A 23306-nucleotide genomic window follows, 5' to 3' on the forward strand; every position below is an offset into this window, starting at 1 on the left:
AAAACTTGTTTCAGAAAATGCACCAAAATAAATAACAGAAAAGTGGTGTGTGCATATGTATTCACCCCCTTTGCTATGAAGCCACTAAATAAGATCTGGTGCAACCAATTACCTTCAGAAGTCACACAATTAGTTAAATAAAGTCCACCTTTGTGCAATCTGTGTCACATGATCTGTCACATGATCTCAGTATATATACAGCTGTTCTGAAAGGCCCCAGAGACTGCAACACCACTAAGCAAGGGGCACCACCAAGCAAGCGGCACCATGAAGACCAAGGAGCTCTCCAAACAGGTCAGGGACAAAGTTGTGGAGAAGTACAGATCAGGGTTGGGTTATAAAAAAATATCAAAAACTTTGAACATCCCACGGAGCACCATTAAATCCATTATTAAAAAATTTAAAGAATTTGGCACCACAACAAACCTGCCAAGAGAGGGCCGCCCACCAAAACTCACGGACCAGGCAAGGAGGGCATTAATCAGAGAGGCAACAAAGAGACCAAAGATAACCCTGAAGGAGCTGCAAAGCTCCACAGCGGAGATTGGAGTATCTGTCCATAGGACCACTTTAAGCAGTACACTCCACAGAGCTGGGCTTTACGGAAGAGTGGGCAGAAAAAAGCCATTGCTTAAAGAAAAAAATAAGCAAACGTTTGGTGTTCGCCAAAAGCCATGTGGGAGACTCCTGAAACATATGGAAGAAGGTACTCTGGTCAGATGAGACAAAAATTGAGCTTTTTGGCCATCAAGGAAAACGCTATTTCTGCCGCAAACCCAACACCTCTCATCACCCCGAGAACACCATCCCCACAGTGAAGCATGGTGGTGGCAGCATCATGCTGTGGGGATGTTTTTCATCTGCAGGGACTGGGAAACTGGTCAGATTTGAAGGAATGATGGATGGCACTAAATACAGGGAAATTCTTGAGGGAAACCTGTTTCAGTCTTCCAGAGATTTGAGACTGGGACGGAGGTTCACCTTCCAGCAGGACAATGACCCTAAGCATACTGCTAAAGAAACAGTCGAGTGGTTTAAGGTGAAACATTTAAATGCCTTGGAATGGCCTAGTCAAAGGCCAGACCTCAATCCAATTGAGAATCTGTGGTATGACTTAAAGATTGCTGTACACCAGCAGAACCCATCCAACTTGAAGGAGCTGGAGCAGTTTTGCCTTGAAGAATGGGGGAAAATCCCCGTGGCTAGATGTTCCAAGCTTATAGAGACATACCCCAAGAGACTTGCAGCTGTAATTGCTGCAAAATGTGGCTTTACAATGTATTGACTTTGGGGGGGGGGGTGAATAGTTATGCACGCTCAAGTTCAGTTTTTTTGTCTTATTTCTTGTTTGTTTCACACAAAAAAAATATTTTGCATCTTCAAAGTGGTAGGCATGTTGTGTAAATCAAATGATACAAACCCCCCCATTTTAATTCCAGGTTGTAAGGCAACAAAATAGGAAAAATGCCAAGGGGGGTGAATACTTTCGCAAACCACTGTACATTGAATTCAATAAATGTAAGACTAAGCAAGAAGAAGCTTGCAGTCCTTGCATCTGAAAATTTGAGAGTGGTTATATTTCTCCAGCCTCATCCCTCAGCTGTTTACTGAAAAAAACTGACTGCTTTGTCCGGGTGACCACTTTTGCTGTTTGAATCCCAGATGGCTCCATTATTTAAAGTACAATATTTGTATGGTATGAAAAAGCTGTTTGCTGAGTAATAAGTCCACAGTCACAAAGGAAGTGTATGTAGGTCTACATGTTTTTAATCAATTCTCAACATTTCACCATGAAAATCATATTTTATGCAACACAGGAAAATGATAAGACTTGGTCTTGTTTATTCAGCAACTTCTTTGCCCTGTAAGAAGGAAGAAAGAATATAATGGATCAGTAATAATAATGAACATGATAAATATATGGATAGACTTTGATAGAATATAATGGATCAGTAATAATAATGAACATGATAAATATATGGATAGACTTGGATAGAATATAATGGATCAGTAATAATAATGAACATGATAAATAGATGAACACTTGGAAATAATATAATGGATCAAGCATTTAATGCTCAGTGCTCAGCTTGGATTTTCAGGGTGAAGTACTAACTGAATTAATCTTATTAGATTTTTTTGCCCTACCTGAAATGTGCTTCTCAAAGATCTTAAATACAGTTGAGTGAGTGTAAAATGTCAGTATTGAACAGGTGTAGATTTAGCATCAGTTCTGTACCTTTCCAGTGTCACGGGTCTTGGCTCTGAGCTTGTTGACCTGAGTCTCAGCGATGTCAGCACGCTCCTCAGCCTCCTCCAGCTCATGCTGAACCTTCCTGAACTTAGACATGTGCTGGTTTGCTGCTTCCTCCTGGGTGAGGAAAAGACAGGGAGAGCAGGACATCAGTATTTAGACATTGAAGCTTCAGGTAGCAAATTAAAATATACATTTAGGATAGCAATGTATATAGCGAGATGGATGATACAGCAGAGAAAGTGAGTGGCGGAACAGGGGATCAAACCGCTGCCTCCAGCACTATCAATAGACCATCCCCCTGTACAGCAATGTGAAGTAGCAACACTTATTCAACTAAACTAAAAGACAGGGAGAGCAGAACATCAGTATTTAGACATTGAAGCTTCAGGTAGAAAATTAAAATATACATTTTTAAAGGTATTTTCAATCAAACAAATATTGGCAGATTTAGGATAGCAACGTATATAGGTAGATGGATGATACAGCAGAGAAAGTGAGTGGAGGAACAGGGGATCAAACCGCTGCCTCCAGCACCACCACTAGACCAGCAAATACAGTGGGGGAAAAAAGTATTTAGTCAGCCACCAATTGTGCAAGTTCTCCCACTTAAAATGATGAGAGAGGCCTGTAATTTTCATCACAGGTACACGTCAACTATGACAGACAAATTGAGAGAAAAAAATCCAGAAAATCACATTGTAGGATTTTTTATGAATTTATTTGCAAATTATGGTGGAAAATAAGTATTTGGTCACCTACAAACAAGCAAGATTTCTGGCTCTCACAGACCTGTAACTTCTTCTTTAAGAGGCTCCTCTGTCCTCCACTCGTTACCTGTATTAATGGCACCTGTTTGAACGTGTTATCAGTATAAAAGACACCTGTCCACAACAGTCACACTCCAAACTCCACTATGGCCAAGACCAAAGAGCTGTCAAAGGACACCAAAAACAAAATTGTAGACCTGCACCAGGCTGGGAAGACTGAATCTGCAATAGGTAAGCAGCTTGGTTTGAAGAAATCAACTGTGGGAGCAATTATTAGGAAATGGAAGACATACAAGACCACTGATAATCTCCCTCGATCTGGGGCTCCACGCAAGATCTCACCCCGTGGGGTCAAAATGATCACAAGAACGGTGAGCAAAAATCCCAGAACCACACGGGGGGACCTAGTGAATGACCTGCAGAGAGCTGGGACCAAAGTAACAAAGCCTACCATCAGTAACACACTACGCCGCCAGGGACTCAAATATTGCAGTGCCAGACGTGTCCCCCTGCTTAAGCCAGTACATGTCCAGGCCCGTCTGAAGTTTGCTAGAGTGCATTTGGATGATCCAGAAGAGGATTGGGAGAATGTCATATGGTCAGATGAAACCAAAATATAACTTTTTGGTAAAAACTCAACTCGTCGTGTTTGGAGGACAAAGAATGCTGAGTTGCATCCAAAGAACACCATACCTACTGTGAAGCATTGTGGTGGAAACATCATGCTTTGGGGCTGTTTTTCTGCAAAGGGACCAGGACGACTGATCCGTGAAAAGGAAAGAATGAATGGGGCCATGTATCGTGAGATTTTGAGTGAAAACCTCCTTCCATCAGCAAGGGCATTGAAGATGAAACGTGGCTGGGTCTTTCAGCATGACAATGATCCTAAACACACCACCCGGGCAACGAAGGAGTGGCTTCGTAAGAAGCATTTCAAGGTCCTGGAGTGGCCTAGCCATTCTCCAGATCTCAACCCCATAGAAAATCTTTGGAGGGAGTTGAAAGTCTGTGTTGCCCAGCGACAGCCCCAAAACATCACTGCTCTAGAGGAGATCTGCATGGAGGAATGGGCCAAAATACCAGCAACAGTGTGTGAAAACCTTGTGAAGACTTACAGAAAACGTTTGACCTGTGTCATTGCCAACAAAGGGTATATAACAAAGTATTGAGAAACTTTTGTTATTGACCTAATACTTATTTTCCACCATAATTTGCAAATAAATTCATAAAAAAATCCTACAATGTGATTTTCTGGATTTTTTTTCTCATTTTGTCTGTCATAGTTGACGTGTACCTATGATGAAAATTACAGGCCTCTCTCATCTTTTTAAGTGGGAGATCTTGCACAATTGGTGGCTGACTAAATACTTTTTTCCCCCACTGTATTTATTCAACCCCCTCTCCTTTAAGTTAGTAACACATAGGCATAGGAGGCACTCAGAAATGTGTATAATTTCTTCAGTAATGACTTGCAATATCAATTGAGTCATTGTTGACTGATGTGCTGTAGCAACACTTCAACTAAACCGTATGGACATTACATTTTGTAGGGAGAAAATACATTTTCGAATGTATGCTTTCAGAGTATTTGACTCACTGCTTCCTCAGAATTCCTCTTGTAGGCCTTCACTTTCAACTGCAGCTTATCTACCAGGTCCTGAAGTCTGCTAACGTTCTTCTTATCCTCCTCAGTCTGTGGGAGAACTCAAATAATCAATTTCAATATAGTTCTATACACAAACCTGTCTGTGTTACTGTCAAGTGTGTGAAGAAGGCACTTTCTCTTACCTGGTAAGTGAGCTCCTTGACTCTGCGCTCATACTTGCGTACTCCCTTAACCGCGTCTACACCTCTTCTCTGCTCGGCCTCCACCTCAGTCTCGAGCTCACGCACCTTTGTGGAAGAAATAAATGTATATGTTTGAGGTGGTGAAATCAGACGTAACAAATCTTTGTAAAACAGAGGTGTAGTGTTCTACCCAGTCAAGGAGGCACAATTGTTATCTGTTCCTATGTACTTTTAAATGTTTAATTGAAGGGATCTGTAATAATGACAACAATTTTTCATTATCTAGGTCAGTGGTTCCCAAAGGTGAATTGACATTTAAATGTCTTTATGAATATTTCTAGCAAGAACGGATTAAACAACCAGGGATCTTTGGAAATTTTTTAGAGAGTGCAATACAGTACATATTAATAATCCACAATTTATGTTCTTAACTATTAGATGCACAACGGGTCTGGGAGGCTCACAACTCAATTCTTCTTGTATTTGTAATATGATTATTTATCCATTTTGTCATGAGTTTAGCAGTTTCTGGTGCAGCACCAGTATGGCCACTAGAGGACGCCACTCGCATGTTTTAATGTTATGAGATTTCTTCTATTATGGGAGGCTCGCGCTATGACAGTTGAGAGAAGTTTGCAAAGTGAGCCAACAGCAAGACAGAAGCACCGACATAAAAACATTGGTATATCTTTATTTTGAAGGTAAGCGACTGGAAAAGCACTATATTCGAGACGGTAATGTTTCTGGAGTATGTACATATGTTTGTTAAGATGTTATGTTGTGTTTTCAGGTTTTATGAACTTATTAAAGTCCGCTAGCCTACAAACTAATTCAGCCGTTCACCTGCTGGCTGGTAAACCTGCATAGCAACGCTAGCCTTCCTAGCAACGGCCGGTGAATGAGACATGTCACTATAGAGAGAAATGAAACAAATGTAACTAGATGTAACAAATGATTACTATGAGATACTAAGTGGATGAATGTACATTATATTGTGTGTTGATAGTTATTGTGAATTTGTATTTGTATTCTTACTACTAATGAAATGGCAGTTTAGAAGAAGTCTGCTGAGACAACTGTACAAGCCTGAACAAAGCAACTAGAGTAATACATTTGTATTTATTTGAAGGTCTTGGCTCAACTCCACTAAATAAGTGTAAAATTACTATAATTTGTTTTGTTATGATCATAAATGCATCATCATTTAACATTTAAAAAGGCTAAATGTGTAGAATTGCAGGAAATTAGTTTTAAAATGGCAACATTTTCTCTCTAATGCCAAGAGGTTGACTTAACATTTCCCAGGGCCCGAGACTTGATTAGTCATGCCATGCACTACAGAAGTAACAGTAAACCTGCATGGAGGCTATTTTTATCACTCTAAAGTAGGAGTTGTGTTCTGATATTATGAGGGGGTCCCTGATGAATTCACTATCACAAAAGGGGTCCTCGACACAAAAGTTGGAGAACATGTGATCTATGTGGGTTATTGAGAGAAAAGGTCATTAAACAATGCTCCTGGTAATTTTTATGATCAAATACATTTCCAGCAATCTGTCTTTCAATCCACCCTAATCCACCCTGCTGTTAACTCACCCTGGACTCCAGTTTCTGGAGCTGCTTCTTGCCTCCCTTCATGGCCAGATTCTCAGCCTCATCCAGGCGGTGCTGCAGGTCCTTGACTGTGACCTCCAGGTTCTTCTTCATCCTCTCCAGGTGAGAGCTGGTGTCCTGCTCCTTCTTCAGCTCCTCAGCCATCATGGCCGCCTGGAAAAGTAGTTTGTTTAATTTATGCACCAATTGGCACCAATCATAACGCCCCTCTAAGATCTTTGTTGTTCTTAACCAGCCCAGCTACCATTGGCACTTGGGGACAAATCAAGTCGATGTAATTAAAGAACTCACGTCAGTGATGGCCTTCTTGGCCTTCTCCTCTGCATTCCTGGCCTCCTGGACAATATCGTCCACCTCTCCCTGCACCTGCACCAGGTCAGTCTCCAACTTCTTCTTGGTGTTCAGAAGGCTGGTGTTCTGAAGGATGAAATAAGACGATTTTTTTAAACTCTCAAGAGAACTTACAAGTCACAAGGCTGAAATTATGAAAATCTAAAGTAAGCACTGTCAAATTCCAGGTGTGTTTAAACTGTATGCTTGGTTGAGTTCCATTGGAAATGGCTTTTGACCCATACCTGGGAGTGCAGCAGTCCAACACGCTCGCTGGCGTCTACCAGCTCAGTCTCAGCCACTTTGCGGCCTCTCTCTGTCTGCTCCAGAGCAACTCTCAGCTCCTCGATTTCAGCCACCATCAGACCGTTTCTGCGCTCCACCATGGCTGCCTGTTCCTTCATGTCCTCTGCGACACGAACAGCGTCATCAAGGTGCAATTGAGCATCCTGGGGTTCACAATGACATATGTTCATTAGGACTTGTGGAAGTAGGGGCGATAGGATCGATCAGTGACAGAAATGTAAATTGATACGAATTTCTCCAGTATTGTTACCTTTAGTACATAAACCACTCTTTTTAATTTCTCAGATTCACAAACAAATCCCTAGCCATGTTTAGGTTTTGAACCTGATGTCCTAGTCCCTTTACCTTGAGCTGTCCCTGGACGTTCCTCAGCTGTTTCTGGGCCTCAGCGGCCTGCCTGTTGGAGTGGCTCAGCTGGATCTCCATCTCGTTCAGGTCTCCCTCCATCTTCTTCTTCACCCTCAGGGCATCATTCCTGCTCCTGACCTCAGAGTCCAGGGTGCTCTGCATGGAGTCAACCACCCTCTGGCTGTTCCTCTTGATCTGCTCCATCTCCTCGTCCTTCTCAGCAATCTTCCTGTCCACCTCACCCTTGATCTGGTTGAGCTCCAGCTGCACACGCAGAATCTTAGATTCCTCGTGCTCCAGTGTGCCCTGGACAAAGAAAATAATTAATGCGTATTGTGTTCAATATATTTGGATATGTCTACAAGAAATTTAATGTATATGACTACAATAAACACCAAAGCAGGGAGCATTAGACTGTAGCTGGCATTGGCTAGTGCAACACTGCTTTTCCCATCAAACAGCTGTAGTTTGTACCTCAGCCTCCTCCAGAGCGGTCTGGATCTCAGACTTCTCTGTCTCCACGGTCTTCTTGGCCTTCTCCAGCTCATGGATGCTCTTGCCAGTCTCTCCGATCTGCTCAGTCAGGTCAGAGATCTCCTCTGCACACACACACACACAGGAGCAGTTTAGACTTGGGAGATTTTCAGTAGATATCGCTAATGCACTGAAGTTGACATTGAATTATAATAACAGTAAACTAATTAACAATAATTCATCTTGCTAATCAAACATGAGCCAAATAGAATTGCTGTCAAATGCTCACGTTGCAGGTTCTTGTTCTCTCTCTTTAGAGTCTCCAGATGATCCAGAGCCTCCTCGTAGGAGTTCTTCATCTTGAAGAGTTCAGTGCTCATAGAGCGAGCCTCCTTCTGAGCTCCTTCCAGTTCTGCCTGACCCTCCTCATACTTCTGCTTCCACTCTGCCAGAACCTAGGGAAATACATGGGATTTTCATTAGAAGTCATAGATGAAGAGATTTAAATCAGAAACATGCTACAATTAAACTACAATTGATTATGTAGCAGAAAGTTAGGTTTTAATTTTTACCTTGTCAAAGTTCCTCTGCTTCTTGTCGAGGTTGGCGGCCAATGCGTTGGCTCTCTCAACGTCAATCATGAGGTCCTCCACCTCTCCCTGCAGCCTCAGCTTGGTCTTCTCCAGGGAGGCACACTTGGAGTTGGTCGCCTCAATGGTCTCCTCAGCATCCTGCAGACGTTGGGCCAGCTTTTTCCTGTTAGGTGGTTTTGTAGTTTTGAAACAAATGTTACAATATATATTGACGTAACATTTTCTCAGAGCCCCCCTACCACCCTCAACATCCACACCCTATATTTGAGTGTTTGCTGAACGCGTGTGACTCACTTGGCCTCTTCCAGCTCCTCTGTGCGCTGGATGGCATCAGTTTCATACTTAGTCCTCCACTGAGCCACCTCGCTGTTGGCCTTGGACATGCCGCGTTGCAGCTCTGCCTTGGCCTCCTGCTCCTCCTCAAACTGCTCCCTCAGGAGGTCACAGTCATGACGGGCAGACTGGACACCATGGGCCAGTGCGTTTTTAGCCTGCGAAAGAGAAAGACAAAGAGATATTAGAGAGAGAGACAAACAAATGACGGTAGAAGTCTCTGAGTGTGGAGAGACAGTAGGAGTCTCTGAGGGTGGAGAGACAGTAGGAGTCTCTGAGGGTGGAGAGACAGTAGGAGTCTCTGAGGGTGGAGAGACAGTAGAAGTCTCTGAGGGTGGAGAGACAATAGGAGTCTCTGAGGGTGGAGAGATAAAAGGTGACTCTGAGGGTCACGTAGTCACCATCTATATGAAGATATAGCTCTAAACTCTATGGACGGTGGAGTCCATTTTACCTTGACCTCCTCCTCAATTGCCCTCTTCAGCTCCTCCACCTGCTGGGTGAAGGCCTGTTTTCCTCTGGTCAGCTGAGACACCAGGGCTTCCTTCTCCTCCAGCTGGCGGCCAAACTCTCCTGCAGGGATAGAGGGATATCTAGTTAATAGGGTCTATGTTCTCTAAGATTGAAAATGTATTTGGAGGTATCATAGGGCAATGTTAGGTGGTGAATAGTACAGTAGAAACTATGTGGATACAGCCCCCAACACATGTTATTGTGTTCTACTGAAGGAAAGCATTGGGTTGTAGTTAATTGTTAATGGTACCATTTTCTGTCAGGAGTCTGGCCCTCTGTCCGCTGATGTCATTGACCTGGCGAACATTCTCATCATTCTTAGTCTTGAGCTCGCTCAGCTGGTCCTCAAGAGTACGGCACATCTTCTCCAGATTGCCCTGTTAGTGAAACATGTACCATAATTACTTTATATATGGGACTCCTGTTAACTTCAGTTCAGTTGAATGGTAATGTAGTTGGCCCTCCTCAACACTGCTTGACCAAAACATCACTACTCACCTTAGCCTTGGCGACGGCCTCCATGTTGCTGGAGAGGTCATCAATCTCCATCTTGTACTCGCTCTTCTCCTTCTCCAGCTTCTGCTTGACGCGCTGCAGGTTGTCGATCTGCTCCCCGAGCTCAGCCACACTGTCGGCCTGCTTCTTGCGCAGAGCGGCGGCTGTGGCCTCGTGCTGCAGGGTGGACTCTTCAAGATCCCGACGCAGCTTCTGGAACTCAGCCTCACGCTTCTTGTTCATCTCAATCTGAGAAGCAGTGGCGCCTCCGGCCTCCTCCAGCCTCTCGCTGATCTCCTCAAGTTCCCTGGAGAGATCGGCCCTCTGCTTCTCAACCTTAGCCCTGGCAGCACGCTCAGCCTCAATTTCCTCCTCCAGCTCCTCAATACGGGCCTAGAACAGGGGGCAGGAGTATGGGGGATGAACACTACAATACAGTTGAAACAATTGAACCTCACAAAATAATAATAGTAGGTATATGTTGCATAAATGTGTTAATACAAAGCCAGTTACACTAATATATTCAGTAGACAGTGTCCCATGCAGGAACCAAAACCACAATGGTGAGAAGCACCAACAAGAATCACCATCTTCCAACCTACTGAGCCATTAGAAGCCACCAGGAAAACTGTCGGCTACCAGAAAGTGTTTTTCAGGAAATGATTCAGGTGTGGGCTTTTCTGTACTGGAGCGTATATCCTGTACTGTACCTGGAGTTCCTTGATCTTCTTCTGCAGCTGAGCTCCCAGAGACTGCTCATCCTCAATCTTGCTGAGGAGCTGAGTGGTCTCAAACTCCTTCCTAAAAAACACAAACACGTTGATTGCAGAGTTGGTTTAGATTTGTTAGTGTAAAGGGAGTATAATAACATTCACGTTGCTTTTAAGAATCACATGCAAATGCTAATTCATAATTAATCAAGAACAACCATTACAGCAGCTGATACTGTAGTCATTTGTTTGTGTTTACTTCTTGATTTTCTCATCAGACTGCTGCTTGTCATTCTCCAGGTCCATTATGGACTCCTGGGCCAGTTTCAGATCTCCCTCCAGCTTTCTCTTGGATCTCTCTAGGTCCATACGGAGCTTCTTCTCTTGCTCCAGAGAACCCTCAAGCTATAAGATAAAAACACATATATTGTTCAAATCTAAACAACTGAAGATCATATCATCTTACATTCTATCATGGTTAAAATGTCGAACTCCACTCACGTCATCCACTTGCTGTTCCAGCTTGGTCTTGGCCTTGGTCAGAGTGTTGACTTTGTCCTCCTCTGCCTGCAGGTCGTCCAGTGTCTGCTGGTGGGCCTCTTGGAGGGCTTTCTTCTCCTTGGTCAGCTTGGCAACACTCTCATCCATAGATGCCATCTCCTCTGTCAGGTTTTTAACCTGAAAATGGTCACAACATAATTATACTTCACCATAAAGGGGAGATTTAGTTTGTTATATATTGCGTTCATTTAAATGAGCAATGTGTCAACAAGTACTGTACTATAGATTCAACACTAGATGGCAGTGTACACCATGCCAGTGTACTGAGTGGAAGTCATAAATGAGGGGGAACAGAACATGCAATGAATGTGGGGAGTACCCTGCAACTGAAATTCCACTGTTGTGTCTTAATTTTTCCTGCACCCACAATGCAACTTGAATTCCATTTCTGTTAAGCTATGTTTTGAGTTGATTATTGTTTGGATTATTGTTTGGTTAGACTGTCTATGGTAAGACACTAGACCTTGTTTTCAGTGGCGTGCTTCTCCTTCTCCACTTTGGCCAGGGTGAGCTCCAGGTCATCAATGTCCTTCTTCAGCTCAGAGCACTCATCCTCCAGCTTCCTCTTCTTGGCAGTCAACTCAGCATTGATCTCCTCCTCATCCTCCAGCCTCTCGGTCGTCTCTTTGAGTTTAGCCTCCTGCTGGATCTTGCTCTTGATGAGCCCCTCGCACCTTTCCTCAGCATCGTTCAGACTCTCTCCTTCCTGGTTTCAGAACACAAGAAAAAATCAGCGGCCTCACTTTGTATATTCAAGGTCAGACCAAATCAATAGAAATTCATGAAATACATAACATGGACAATAACAATGTGTGAGTTAGCCACATACTTCACAGTGTCTTCATATGTGTGTTTATTCATGTGTGTGTAAATGTGCCCATATGAAGGTCGTTGCTCACTCACAGATGCAACTTGAAGTGCCAGGTCATTCTTCTCCTGCGTCAGGGACACCAACTTCTCCTCCATTTGCTTCTTCGTGGCCAGAGCCTTGGCCAGGTCTGTCGTCATCTTATCATAGTTCTCCTTCATGTTGGCCAGCTCCTTCTCAGTCTCTGCGCTCTGCAGCAGGGGCTTGATCTTGAAGTACAACTTCATCCATGGCCAGGTTTTCACATTCATGAATGAGCGGACGTTGTACTGGATGGCGTAAATGGATTCTCTGGTCGACAGAAAGGATAGGGTGGCATGGTGAGTGACATGCTTAAAGCTACATTCTGGGATTCAAAGAACAACAAAACAGAACACCCCCGCCACTGTTTGTTTACAGCTGAGGAATGGGGCTAGGGAAGTGTAACCCCTCTTAAATTCACAGACAGCGGTCTAGATGCAAGGACTGACAGGTCATGCTAAGCTCATGGGGCATTTTATATTCTTCAAGAATGAATGGGTAAATACCACAAATCTAAATGACAATTGAACAGCCAAACCCCAAACTGAAGCTATAAAGATAGAATCCTTATTTGCTACATCCATTTTTTGACTTCATAAATGAATTAACCAAAAGCTTTAATAGAGCATTATAAGATGTACTTTCTCATTCTGAACAACTCACAGCATATACAGCATGTAATCATAATGCAGTAGATACAGGTAGTTGACAGAAAGCTTTGCCAAGATGTCCACAATTCCTCACCTCCTCTCCATCATCTTGCTAAACTCTCTCCTCATGAGGAATCCACGGCTGAGAGCCTGGACCATGCCGACCAGAGAGGCCAGCTTCTCATCTCTCATCTCCTCCAGGACACCCAGAAGACCGGCTTTGAAGAACACCTGAGACACAGGTTAACATGGTCAATGGAACCACAGATGGTGACAGATAGAAAGAGTTGAATCAAAAGAGGGGAACAACTCCACTAGATTGATTTGAACAACATTAACTTTGCAATGGTTACAAACAAACAATGGGATAGGATGTTTCTAAATTGTTAGTTATTGTACAGTTGTAGATTAATAATATCCACAGATACAGATAACTGCAGCCATACCACTCTGACACAATGCACATGATAATGAGTTTAGTTTCTCTTCTATACTTGTATGACTTTGAAGACAAAAACACTACAATGTTTTTCCACCTTTTCCTTTAGTTAAATGAAGAAGAACGAACAAAAGGATGGATAGATCATCTGGAGAGATTTTATATGGTAAGGGTTTAAATTATCATTGAAGATGTGTTTTGTTGTCAGCTTTTGCGGGGGTATTTGACTGACCTTGGTGTGTCCAAACTTGTAATCTTCGTGATTCACATCAATGGAACCAAGCAGCTTCTCAGAAGCCTTCTTGTTGTCCATGAACTGGCCCTCGGGTATGACACTGGCATTCAGTACTTTGTACCTGAATGAGGAGTCATTATTAACATATGTCAAGTTGTAATATGTTGGTTATATTTCGTAAAAGGTAAGCCTATTCTGATGCTGGGGAATCCCTTGGAGCAGATCTTTCTGTGTGTGTGTGTGTGTGTGTGTGTGTGTACCTCTGCTTGAAGTCAGCATAGATGATTCTGCTGGGGAAGCCCTTTCTGCAGATCCTGATACCCTCCAGTACACCATTACACCTGAGCTGGTGGATAACCAGGAAGTTCTCCATCAGACCTGGTAAAACAAACCAAGTCTCTTTTAATACTCATAAACAAGTTAAAGATTGAGATTGTTAAAGTCACTGATACTGTACTGATAAGATGACATATTTAACTCAATATTTATTGTACCTGGAGTCTTTGACTCGTTGGGGATCAGGCAGCGCACAAAGTGAGGATGAGTGCTCCTCAAGTTGGTCATCAGCTTATGTAAGTTCTCCTGTAAGAGGGTTACAAACCATTTTCTCAGACATCATTTATGATTATCAATGCACCTTTTGAAGGACTGAATATACACGTTTCAAAAGCTCACCCTGAACTGGGAGGACACAGTCTGCATGGAACCACCCTTCTTCTTGCCTCCTTTCTTGGCTTTATCTGTTAAAATGGGGAAAAGTTGAAGATAACTAGAAAAGTACATTTCCTAGAGCGGGTGGAATAAATAGAATAATAATAAGAGTATGTAAGAAAGCTAGAGTGGTCTTGTCTTCAGCAAGCACACTAATTATAAACCAGATAATCTCTGGTTAACTACACACTTATCTAGAGGCAAATGCTGCCAATGAGATTATGTAAAATAACACCTATTGTATGAGTTAACCCAGTGAATTAACCCTGAGAAATTGATACATTAAAAGCACAGGAGGTTGGTGACAACTTAATCGGGGAGGACGGGCTCGAAGTAATGGCTGGAGCGGAATAGGTGGAATGGTATCAAACACATGGTTTCTTCCGTTCGCTCTGTTCCAGCCATTACTATGAGCTGTCCTCCCCTCAGCAGCCTCCACTAATTCAAAGACTTTACAGAAAGTTTGAGTCGGAGTTGTAACTAGTGCTTAAATAAATATTTTGACGTGATGCTAGTCTTACCCTCAGGTGGGGGAGGAGGATACAGGGCAGCCAAAAGTTTGACTCCTGACTTCCCATATAACTGACAAACTGAGTCGTTCAGGGGATCCTTGTTCTTCTCCAGCCAGCCAGTGATGTTGTAGTCCACAGTACCGGCATAGTGCACCAGGGAGAAGTGGGCCTCTGCCTTGCCTTTGGCAGGCTTGGGCTTCTCAAACGCCTTTGTTTTCCCAAGATGCTGGGCGTACAGCTTGTCCTTGAAGGTAGTGTCTGATGACTTGGGGAACATGCACTCCTCTTCAAGGATGGAGAAGATGCCCAATGGCTTTACGAAAAGAGATGTATATCAAATTAGTGATATTTACATTTAGGATCACATTCCTTCAGTAAAAATGTTATTATAGGATTATATACATTTAGGGACACATAATAGGAAACATATTGAATTCTCAACAGTCAGATATGTTGTACCACTGAGATAATATCTCACACAGCGCTCCCTATGAGCTTTGCTGTTGTGGTCCGTTATAATCCTCACAGACAGCTTACCTTCTCAATAAGCTCAATGCAGGCAGCCAAGTCCATGCCAAAGTCAATGAAGGCCCAGACGATTCCCTCCTTCTTGTACTCCTCTTGCTCCAGGACGAACATGGTGTGGTTGAAAAACTGTTGCAGTTTCTCATTGGTGAAGTTGATGCACAGCTGCTCCATGCTGTTGTACTGTTGATGGAGTTTTAAAAGGGATCATTTCATCATACAAGGCTGTAATCCATCTCAATCACAACTAATTGTTTTGTTCTGGTCTCATACTCACATCAAAGATCTCAAACCCGGCAATATCGAGCACACCGATATAGAACTGCCTTGGATTCTTGGTGTCCAACATTTCATTGATACGGATGACCATCCACAAGAACATCCTCTCATAGATAGACTTGGCCAGAGCGCTCACTGAGTTATTAACCTGCAATGATAATACCTCAAATTAATACAGGAGATATTGACCATGTCTAGTGATAAGGTGATAAGAGCTTGGGAAAAACAAAAGTATGCACCCCAAAATAATTCCAGTGCTCGGAAAATGGTAGATGCTGTGTTTGGCCGCCTTACCTGAGGCACAGTCTGACCCTTGGTCACATACTCGTTGCCGACCTTCACTCTGGGGTAGCACAGAGCCTTCAACATCTCAGCTGAGTTCAGGCCCAGCAGGTAGGCGATTTTATCAGCCACTGGAGAGAGAACCAACAACAACAGACTCAGGCACACAAGATCACTTGTTTTTAATGTCACAATGACAAAATAGTTTGGCTAACTTCTTTGTGAGTTAGTTTTTGATACACCCACATCCATAATTTCTTAAGCTCGGAAATTGTTTTCCAAAAATGATCTCCTGCCTGACTTTCATGTGGCACTGTCTGTCTTACGTGTTCTATTTCTATGTTTGGGACCGGGAATGGGACTAATGCTTTACATATTGTATATCTATGAGTGGGACTGGGAATGGGACTAATGCTTTACATATTGTATATCTATGAGTGGGACTGGGAATGGGACTAATGCTTTACATATTGTATATCTATGAGTGGGACTGGGAATGGGACTAATGCTTTACATATTGTATATCTATGAGTGGGACTGGGAATGGGACTAATGCTTTACATATTGTATATCTATGAGTGGGACTGGGAATGGGACTAATGCTTTACATATTGTATATCTATGAGTGGGACTGGGAATGGGACTAATGCTTTACATATTGTATATCTATGAGTGGGACTCACCCTCTGTGCCGTCTGGCTCGGCCTGCTCCTCACGCTGCTTCTGCTTGAATTTCAAGTTGCCATGGTGCAGTACAGCTCCTGTCAGCTTGTAGATGGCAAGCTTCTCTTCATTAGTGAAGCCCAGGATTGTAATGGCATCCTGGCATTAAAGAGGAAGTACAACAGTGATGAACTGAACGGTAGTTTGCTCAGGTACACTACAGTTCTGTGCTGCTCACTGCAGAACAATGGGATGGATAGATTTGGATGGCTTCTTTGTTCCACATGATAACGCTTGGCCAACACACTAGAAGAAGGTAGCACAAAATGAGTTTAACACAGTTCCACAGGGTACTTAGTGGCACTCTCATGTGGATGTCTTACATGTACAGTACCAGTCAAAAGTTTGGACACACCTACTCATTCCAGGGTTTGTCTTTATATTTACTATTTTCTACTTTGTAGAATAATAGTGAAGACATCAAAACTATGAAATAACACATGGAATCATGTAGTTACCAAAACAATGTCAAACAATTAAAATATATTTTATATTTGAGATTCTTCAAAGTAGCCTTGATGTCAGCTTTGATCACTCTTGGCATTCTCTCAACCAGCTTCATGAGGTTATCACCTGGAATGCATTTCAATTAACAGGTGTACCTTGTTAAAAGTTAATTTGTGGAATTGATTTCCTTCTTAATGCGTTTGAGCCAATCAGTTGTGTTATGACAAGGTAGGGGTGGTATACAGAAGATAGCCCTATTTGGTAAAATACCAAGTCCATATTATGGCAAGAACAGCTCAAATAAGCAAAGAGAAATGACATTCCATCATTATGAGGACCGCCACAGGAATGGAAGTCCCAGAGTTACCTCTGCTGCAGAGGATAAGTTCATTAGAGTTACAAGCCTCAGAAATTGGAGCCCAAATAAATGCTTCACAGAGTTAAAGTAACAGACACATCTCAACATCAACTGTTCAGAGGAGACTGCATGAATCAGGACTTCATGGTCGATTGCTGCAAAGAAACCACCACTAAAGGACACCAATAATAAGAAGAGACTTGCTTGGGCCAAGAAACACGAGCAATGGACATTAGACTGGTGGAAATCTGTCCTTTGGTCTGATGAGTCCAAATGTGAGATTTTTGGTTCCAACCGCCGTGTCTTTGTGAGATGCAGAGTAGGTGAACGGATGATCTCCGCATGTGTGGCTCCCACCTTGAAGCATGGAGGAGGAGGTGTGATGGTGTCAGTGATTTATTTAGAATTCAAGGCACACTAAACCAGCATGGCTACCACATCATTCTGCAGCGATACGCAGTCCCATCTGGTTTGCACTGTAATTTTGTTTTTCAACAGGACAATGACCCAACATACCTCCAGGCTGTGTAAGGGCTATTTGACCAAGAAGGAGAGTGATGGACTGCTGCATCAGATGACCTGGCCATCACAATCTCCCGACCTCAACCCAATTGAGATGGTTTGGAATGAGTTGGACCGCAGAGTGAAGGAAAAGCAGCCAACAAGTGCTCAGCATATGTGGGAACTCCTTCAAGACTGTTGGAAAAGCATTCCAGGTGAAAATAGTAAAAATAAAGAAAAATACTTGAATGAGTAGGTGTGTCCAAACTTTTGACTCGTACTGTATGTGCCTGAAGGTTAAGTGTAAAGGCATGAAGAGTTCCTAACTAACCAAGGCATAAAACAAAAAAATTAGAATCAAATAAAAAAGGACTTGAATATTCCCAGCTTCCACAAATTCGGAATTGCACAGTGCATTCAGTGTGTATGGTGGTCCTACCCATTCCATATCTAGAGTTTGGTTAACCCTTTGTTTGACTCACATCTGTGGCATCCAGCTCTTCATTGTCATTGATGCTGGCCACAGTGATCTGACCCTGGCTGCACATGGGGAAGTCGTAGGGGTTGGTGGTGATGAGCGCCATTTCTGTGGACAACAGAGAACAGCTTGTCAGTTAAATCTCTTAGAATTGTGCTGTCCTACCTTTACAGTATCTCTCCCTCCTTTATTCAATAGATGGACTCAAGGATACATGTAATGTATAATAAATAGCATCAAAAGTGGGGACTGAGACTTGTGGACTAGTGCATCACAGTGCATTACTTGATAGATATTTCCCAAAGACCTGACCCATGTCTCATTGTATAAGTATTATTAGTGTGGATTATGAATATTTGTAATAAGTTCCATAGATGGGGGTGGGAAGAATCTCCCATGAACCTCTTATTTTCGTACCAACTAGCTCAGGTTTGTGGCCTGTCATCATCTGGAAGAAGATGTGGTAGCCTCTCTCATCGGGCAGCTGGAAAGACACTCTGGACTTCTCCAGCAGGTCTGAGGGAGAAAGAGAGAGGGAGAGACACAACGAGAGTGAGAAAGAGGAGAGAGAGAACGAGAGGAGAGAGCAAGAGAGAGAACATGAGATACATTTACATTTGAGGATCTCCAAACAATTATCTGTGTGAATTTAGGAAAGCATTGAGAAACAATCAAAACCAACTCACAGGTCTCAATGTCAGCTTTAGCCAGTTTACCACCTTGGAAGTGAATCCTGATGAATTTACCCTATAGTAGAGCATGTGGGTTAGAAATAGGTCTACAAATAAAACTAACATTTTACTTTGATAGACCCCTTTAAATGTTACAGTTTGTTGGACAAATGTTGGATCCAGTTTGCTACAGCAGGAAAATAATCCTGCATCAACAGGAAATGTAAATTATTATGTGGATTATAAATAATTTTGTATGGGTTGATACATTTTTTGAAACAGCAAATCAAATGGAAATTACAAACTTTAGAACCTCAAATGCACTACAAGTTTGCATTTCCTTTTGTGCAGGATAATTCTCAGCAACAAAAGAGTGATCAAAATAAGATGTTAAATCTGTATAACAATAGGGAACTACTGAATTACATTTTTCCAATATAAGGTAACTTCCACAGTATGCCCTTCATACTTACAAAGCGAGACGAGTTGTCGTTCCTCACTGTTTTGGCATTACCGTAAGACTCCAGCAGAGGGTTAGCTGCAATGATCTGATCCTCAAGAGACCCCTGATTGAAACAAACACAAGTTGCTCAAAAACTGGCAATGTGGTGAAGTTAGTTTTTCTCAATTGTTTGAACACTTTCCTTGAAACAGGATTCACCACTGGAAAATAAGTTTACACAGCCAACCAAACTGAAATGTGTTAAAAAGCCAATCATGAGCACAACCTACCTGCATTTTGTTGGGGTCTACTTCCTTCTTGGCACCAGACACTGCAATGGTGGCAAAGTACTGGATGACACGCTTGGTGTTGACAGTCTTTCCTGCACCGGATTCTCCACTGGTTTATATGACAGAGAAAGAGGGAGTTTAGGTACATGTTTGAGTGTCAGATTGACTTTCACTAAGAAATAGCATAGAAAAATACACTGTTTCCTAACATAAGTAAATATTTTCTAATATTCCCATTTATCAACTCATTATTACACATAGCCTAATGCTCTAATCCATTCATAATGTCATGTATTTCATCACACCAAGAGACCCAACTTATTACAATAGAAACACCTTCTCAATAACATTTTAGTAAACAACTTACGTAATCAGGACGGACTGGTTCTCCTTATCTGGAACCAAAACACATTGCTTATCATACTCAAGTATCATTATGGGGACATTATTGCATTCATAGCATCATCACGAATTTCAATTTGGAACATATTATGTTCAAGGCTATTGGAATCAGATATTCCCAGCAAACTGTTATTACCTAGACTAGAAAACAGTAGATACCTCTCTAAAGCATATTAGAACTTCCATTGATGCATCCATCCATCTATCCATAAGCACCTAATAGACTTTGAGATCGATATGCAATTATGGACGTCCATCCATCAAACCATCTACCCCTCCATCCATGCATCCAAGCATCCATGAGAGCTCGTACCAATCATCATGAACTGAAAGGCGTTGTCAGAGACGGAGAAGATATGGGGTGGAGCCTCCACCCTCTTCTTCCCTCTGTAGGCGTTGACAACCTCTGCGTCGTACACGGGGAGCCACTTGTAGGGGTTCACCGTGGCACAGAAGAGCCCAGAGTAGGTCTGGATGAAAGTGATTAAATTAGGGGATTAACGAAGTCAGATGGACTTTTACCTGGATTTATGTGAGGATGTGGGTGTACTGGTATAATGATGTGGGTCTACTGAATTGATATCATTGTTTTCTACCATTCATTTATCTGTAGGACTATATTTGTGTATATATTATGTTCATGTATGTGTGTGTGTTTGTATGTGCAGGTTTCTTACATAGATCATCCATGCTGCATAACGCTCTTTGAGGTTATACAACACAGAGGCTTCATTCAGGTAGGTCATCATGGCCATGTCCTCAATCTTGTCATACTTAGGGGGGTTCATCTCGTAGATGTCTGCATCTTTGAACTCTTTTCCTTCCTGAAACAGTCAGAAATCTAGATTACATACAGATCAAAGTGGACGTGACTGAATGCTTTTTGCTAATTAAATACAAGCTTAAAAAATTATAATGCATACACACATTTAATCCAACTACTTTGTTATCACCCAATGACACATAAATCACGATTCTTGACTTGTCAATATCACAAATTCCATGCCAATTTTAAATAGCAGCTTTAAACTTGATGTGTTTGAAGGTTATATTCCGCTAACAAAAAACTATAAATGCTTCTTAATATACATTTTGTTAAAGATTTTAAATAGTCTATTGAAATGTTTTTGATCATTTTGATGATTTTTCAAGAAATAGAGTAATTACTCGAACTTGAACTTGAATACTTTTCAGATCAGGCTTACCTCCTTAGAACCGTCAGGTTTGGTGACTGTTACAGTACACTTCCCATCGCCCCTGGCAGTGACCAGACCCTTAAGGTACAGCTCCACCTTGTCTGCCACATAGCAGGAGTTCTTTGAATCAAAGGGCGTGGCTTGTGCCTCCATCCTCTCCTTCTCAGACTTACGGAGGTATATGGCAGCCTTGCCGTAGATTTGCATCTCAGCGTCCGTACTCATGGTGACGGATCACTAGCAAAGAGATTAAACAAGAAACATGATTGACTCTGTGGTACTTCCTCCCCAGTCAACAGAGTTAGATGAGCGGTGTTTCTCAGAATATTCTCATCACTTTTTATGTGAAGACTCAAACCATGTCTCACCTTCTTTTTCCCCTCCTACAGATGAATGTGTACTTCTTGGAGGACCCTGTGAAACATGAGAGTGTTGTGAAAACACACAAGTCTAAAGCCTTATCATTTAGCCCCAAAAGGGCTAGAAAACATAATTCAACTAAATCATTACAGCCATGTCCAATTCAACTACAAGTGCAACTGATAACTTTCACAAATGTAGAAATCTAAGGAGGTGGAGAGGTCTTACCACAGAGGAAGAAGGTATCTGACTTATGGATGCTGGGGCCTCAGCCTCCTTATATCTGGTTGGAAGTGCCAACCAAGCAAAAGTTAATTATGGACCACTCTGGGAAAGGAAATGAATTGGATGAGAGACCTCTATGTGTCTGTCCCTAACTAGCGCCTCCCACATCCAGGAGCAACACACTCCCATTACATGACTTTTTAATGTCATATTTGTCTCTGAATTTAATTTCACTGAAGTTTACGTCAATGAGAGATGTCATTACTAATAATTATGACAATATCAAAAGTTTGATTCATCAAATTGATTCCAATGTTACTACCACTGACCCTCAAATACTGTAATGGAATGTTGCCCCACTAACCTAAAACAATTTTCATGAATTCTAATCGGACCTTATTTAGTTCCATTTTAGTGGCATTAATCCTCATCAACAACTTTGTGTATGTTCACCTATTATTTATATAATTTAGCTTGTAAACACATCTGAACTGTCTCCTCACCTCATGCTTGTGACAGAGTTGGCCTTTACCTCGTGCTTTGCTTAGTTTGATGTATCACCCTGGTGGAACCGTATTAAATTAATATTTAAAAGCTAGAACATAAACATTTAAGCTTTTAATGACAGGTTACGTTGTTGTTTAAATCTAATGTGTAGTTATTTGTCTACAGTATGATCTACTTAAGATGCTGGATGCACTTTTATTTGTCTCACATTTCAGTTGGCTAAAACGGTCCAGAAGGATTCTTATGACTTACATAACACCATGCCAGTATTTCAATAATCTTATCCACTCATATTGCTGACAGCGATATAACTGCCTCAGACTTTAATTACACTCTGAAGTTAACCACATAGCCACTGAACTGACTTCAATAAAACTGATATAAAATGAATAGGGTATAGTTACAATAAAGTAACAGATTCCTTTACATTTACATTACATTTACATTAATCCTATACATAGCAATATGTTAACTTCATTCAACGTTTTGTTTTATTACATGTGCAATTACACTTTAACAAGTATTGTAGTAAACTGTAATAACTTAGTTACACTGTAGAAACAACATACAACTGGTGGTAATTGCGTTCTGCAATTACAGAGGTGTAACAACGAATGCTTGTTACCATGCTTGTTACACATGTGCAAGTTTCCTCTGTATTCACTAATTTAGTGTTTCCTTTCTTGTTGGCTGCATTTGATTCAGTAACAACTGTCACAAGGTTGTCATCTCTAATGGACGGGTGTCCGAGATTACAACGGTTGGTGGCTCAATAGGCTTTAATAGGCTGTGAGTTAATGTGTTCGTTTCCCATTATGACAACATGAACCTCCAGGCCATTCCAGAACACCACAGAGTACATGTAATATCTGCCTAAGTACAATGTAATTACTAAGTGTTACACTGGTTTTAGCTAGTGAAAATGAAATGTGCGGGTACTTGTAAGATTGAACTCTTTGGCCTGAATGCCAAGCGTCACGTCTGGAGGAAACCTGGCACCATCCCTACAGTGAAGCATGGTGGTGGCAGCGTCATGCTGTGGGGTTGTTTTACAGTGGCAGGGATTGGGAGACTTGTCAGGATCGAGGGAAAGAT

At 42.0% G+C, this 23306-nt stretch overlaps 1 protein-coding gene across 1 annotated transcript; it reads right to left on the reverse strand.

Moving 5' to 3' along the window:
* Positions 1-1841: 1841 nt before the first annotated feature.
* Positions 1842-21344, reverse strand: LOC311124711 (myosin heavy chain, fast skeletal muscle-like; the record flags this gene model as incomplete). Its single annotated transcript, XM_084198816.1, has 39 exons — positions 1842-1862; positions 2240-2371; positions 4622-4717; positions 4813-4917; positions 6409-6579; positions 6718-6843; positions 7002-7205; positions 7408-7716; positions 7885-8009; positions 8174-8339; positions 8457-8640; positions 8772-8968; positions 9265-9383; positions 9574-9700; positions 9822-10211; positions 10529-10619; positions 10788-10933; positions 11030-11206; positions 11553-11795; positions 11993-12248; positions 12723-12859; positions 13300-13423; positions 13563-13680; positions 13797-13884; positions 13978-14042; positions 14535-14838; positions 15063-15233; positions 15328-15477; positions 15624-15742; positions 16295-16433; positions 18123-18226; positions 18536-18634; positions 18805-18865; positions 19263-19355; positions 19522-19630; positions 19889-19916; positions 20237-20393; positions 20601-20747; positions 21129-21344. 39 exons carry the CDS (start codon positions 21342-21344, stop codon positions 1842-1844), a joined length of 5814 nt encoding a protein of 1937 aa, XP_084054942.1.
* Positions 21345-23306: the final 1962 nt, after the last annotated feature.

This window comes from Coregonus lavaretus (assembly GCF_964263955.1).
Source record: "Coregonus lavaretus genome assembly, contig: HAP1_SCAFFOLD_79, whole genome shotgun sequence".
Classification (NCBI taxonomy): domain Eukaryota; kingdom Metazoa; phylum Chordata; class Actinopteri; order Salmoniformes; family Salmonidae; genus Coregonus; species Coregonus lavaretus.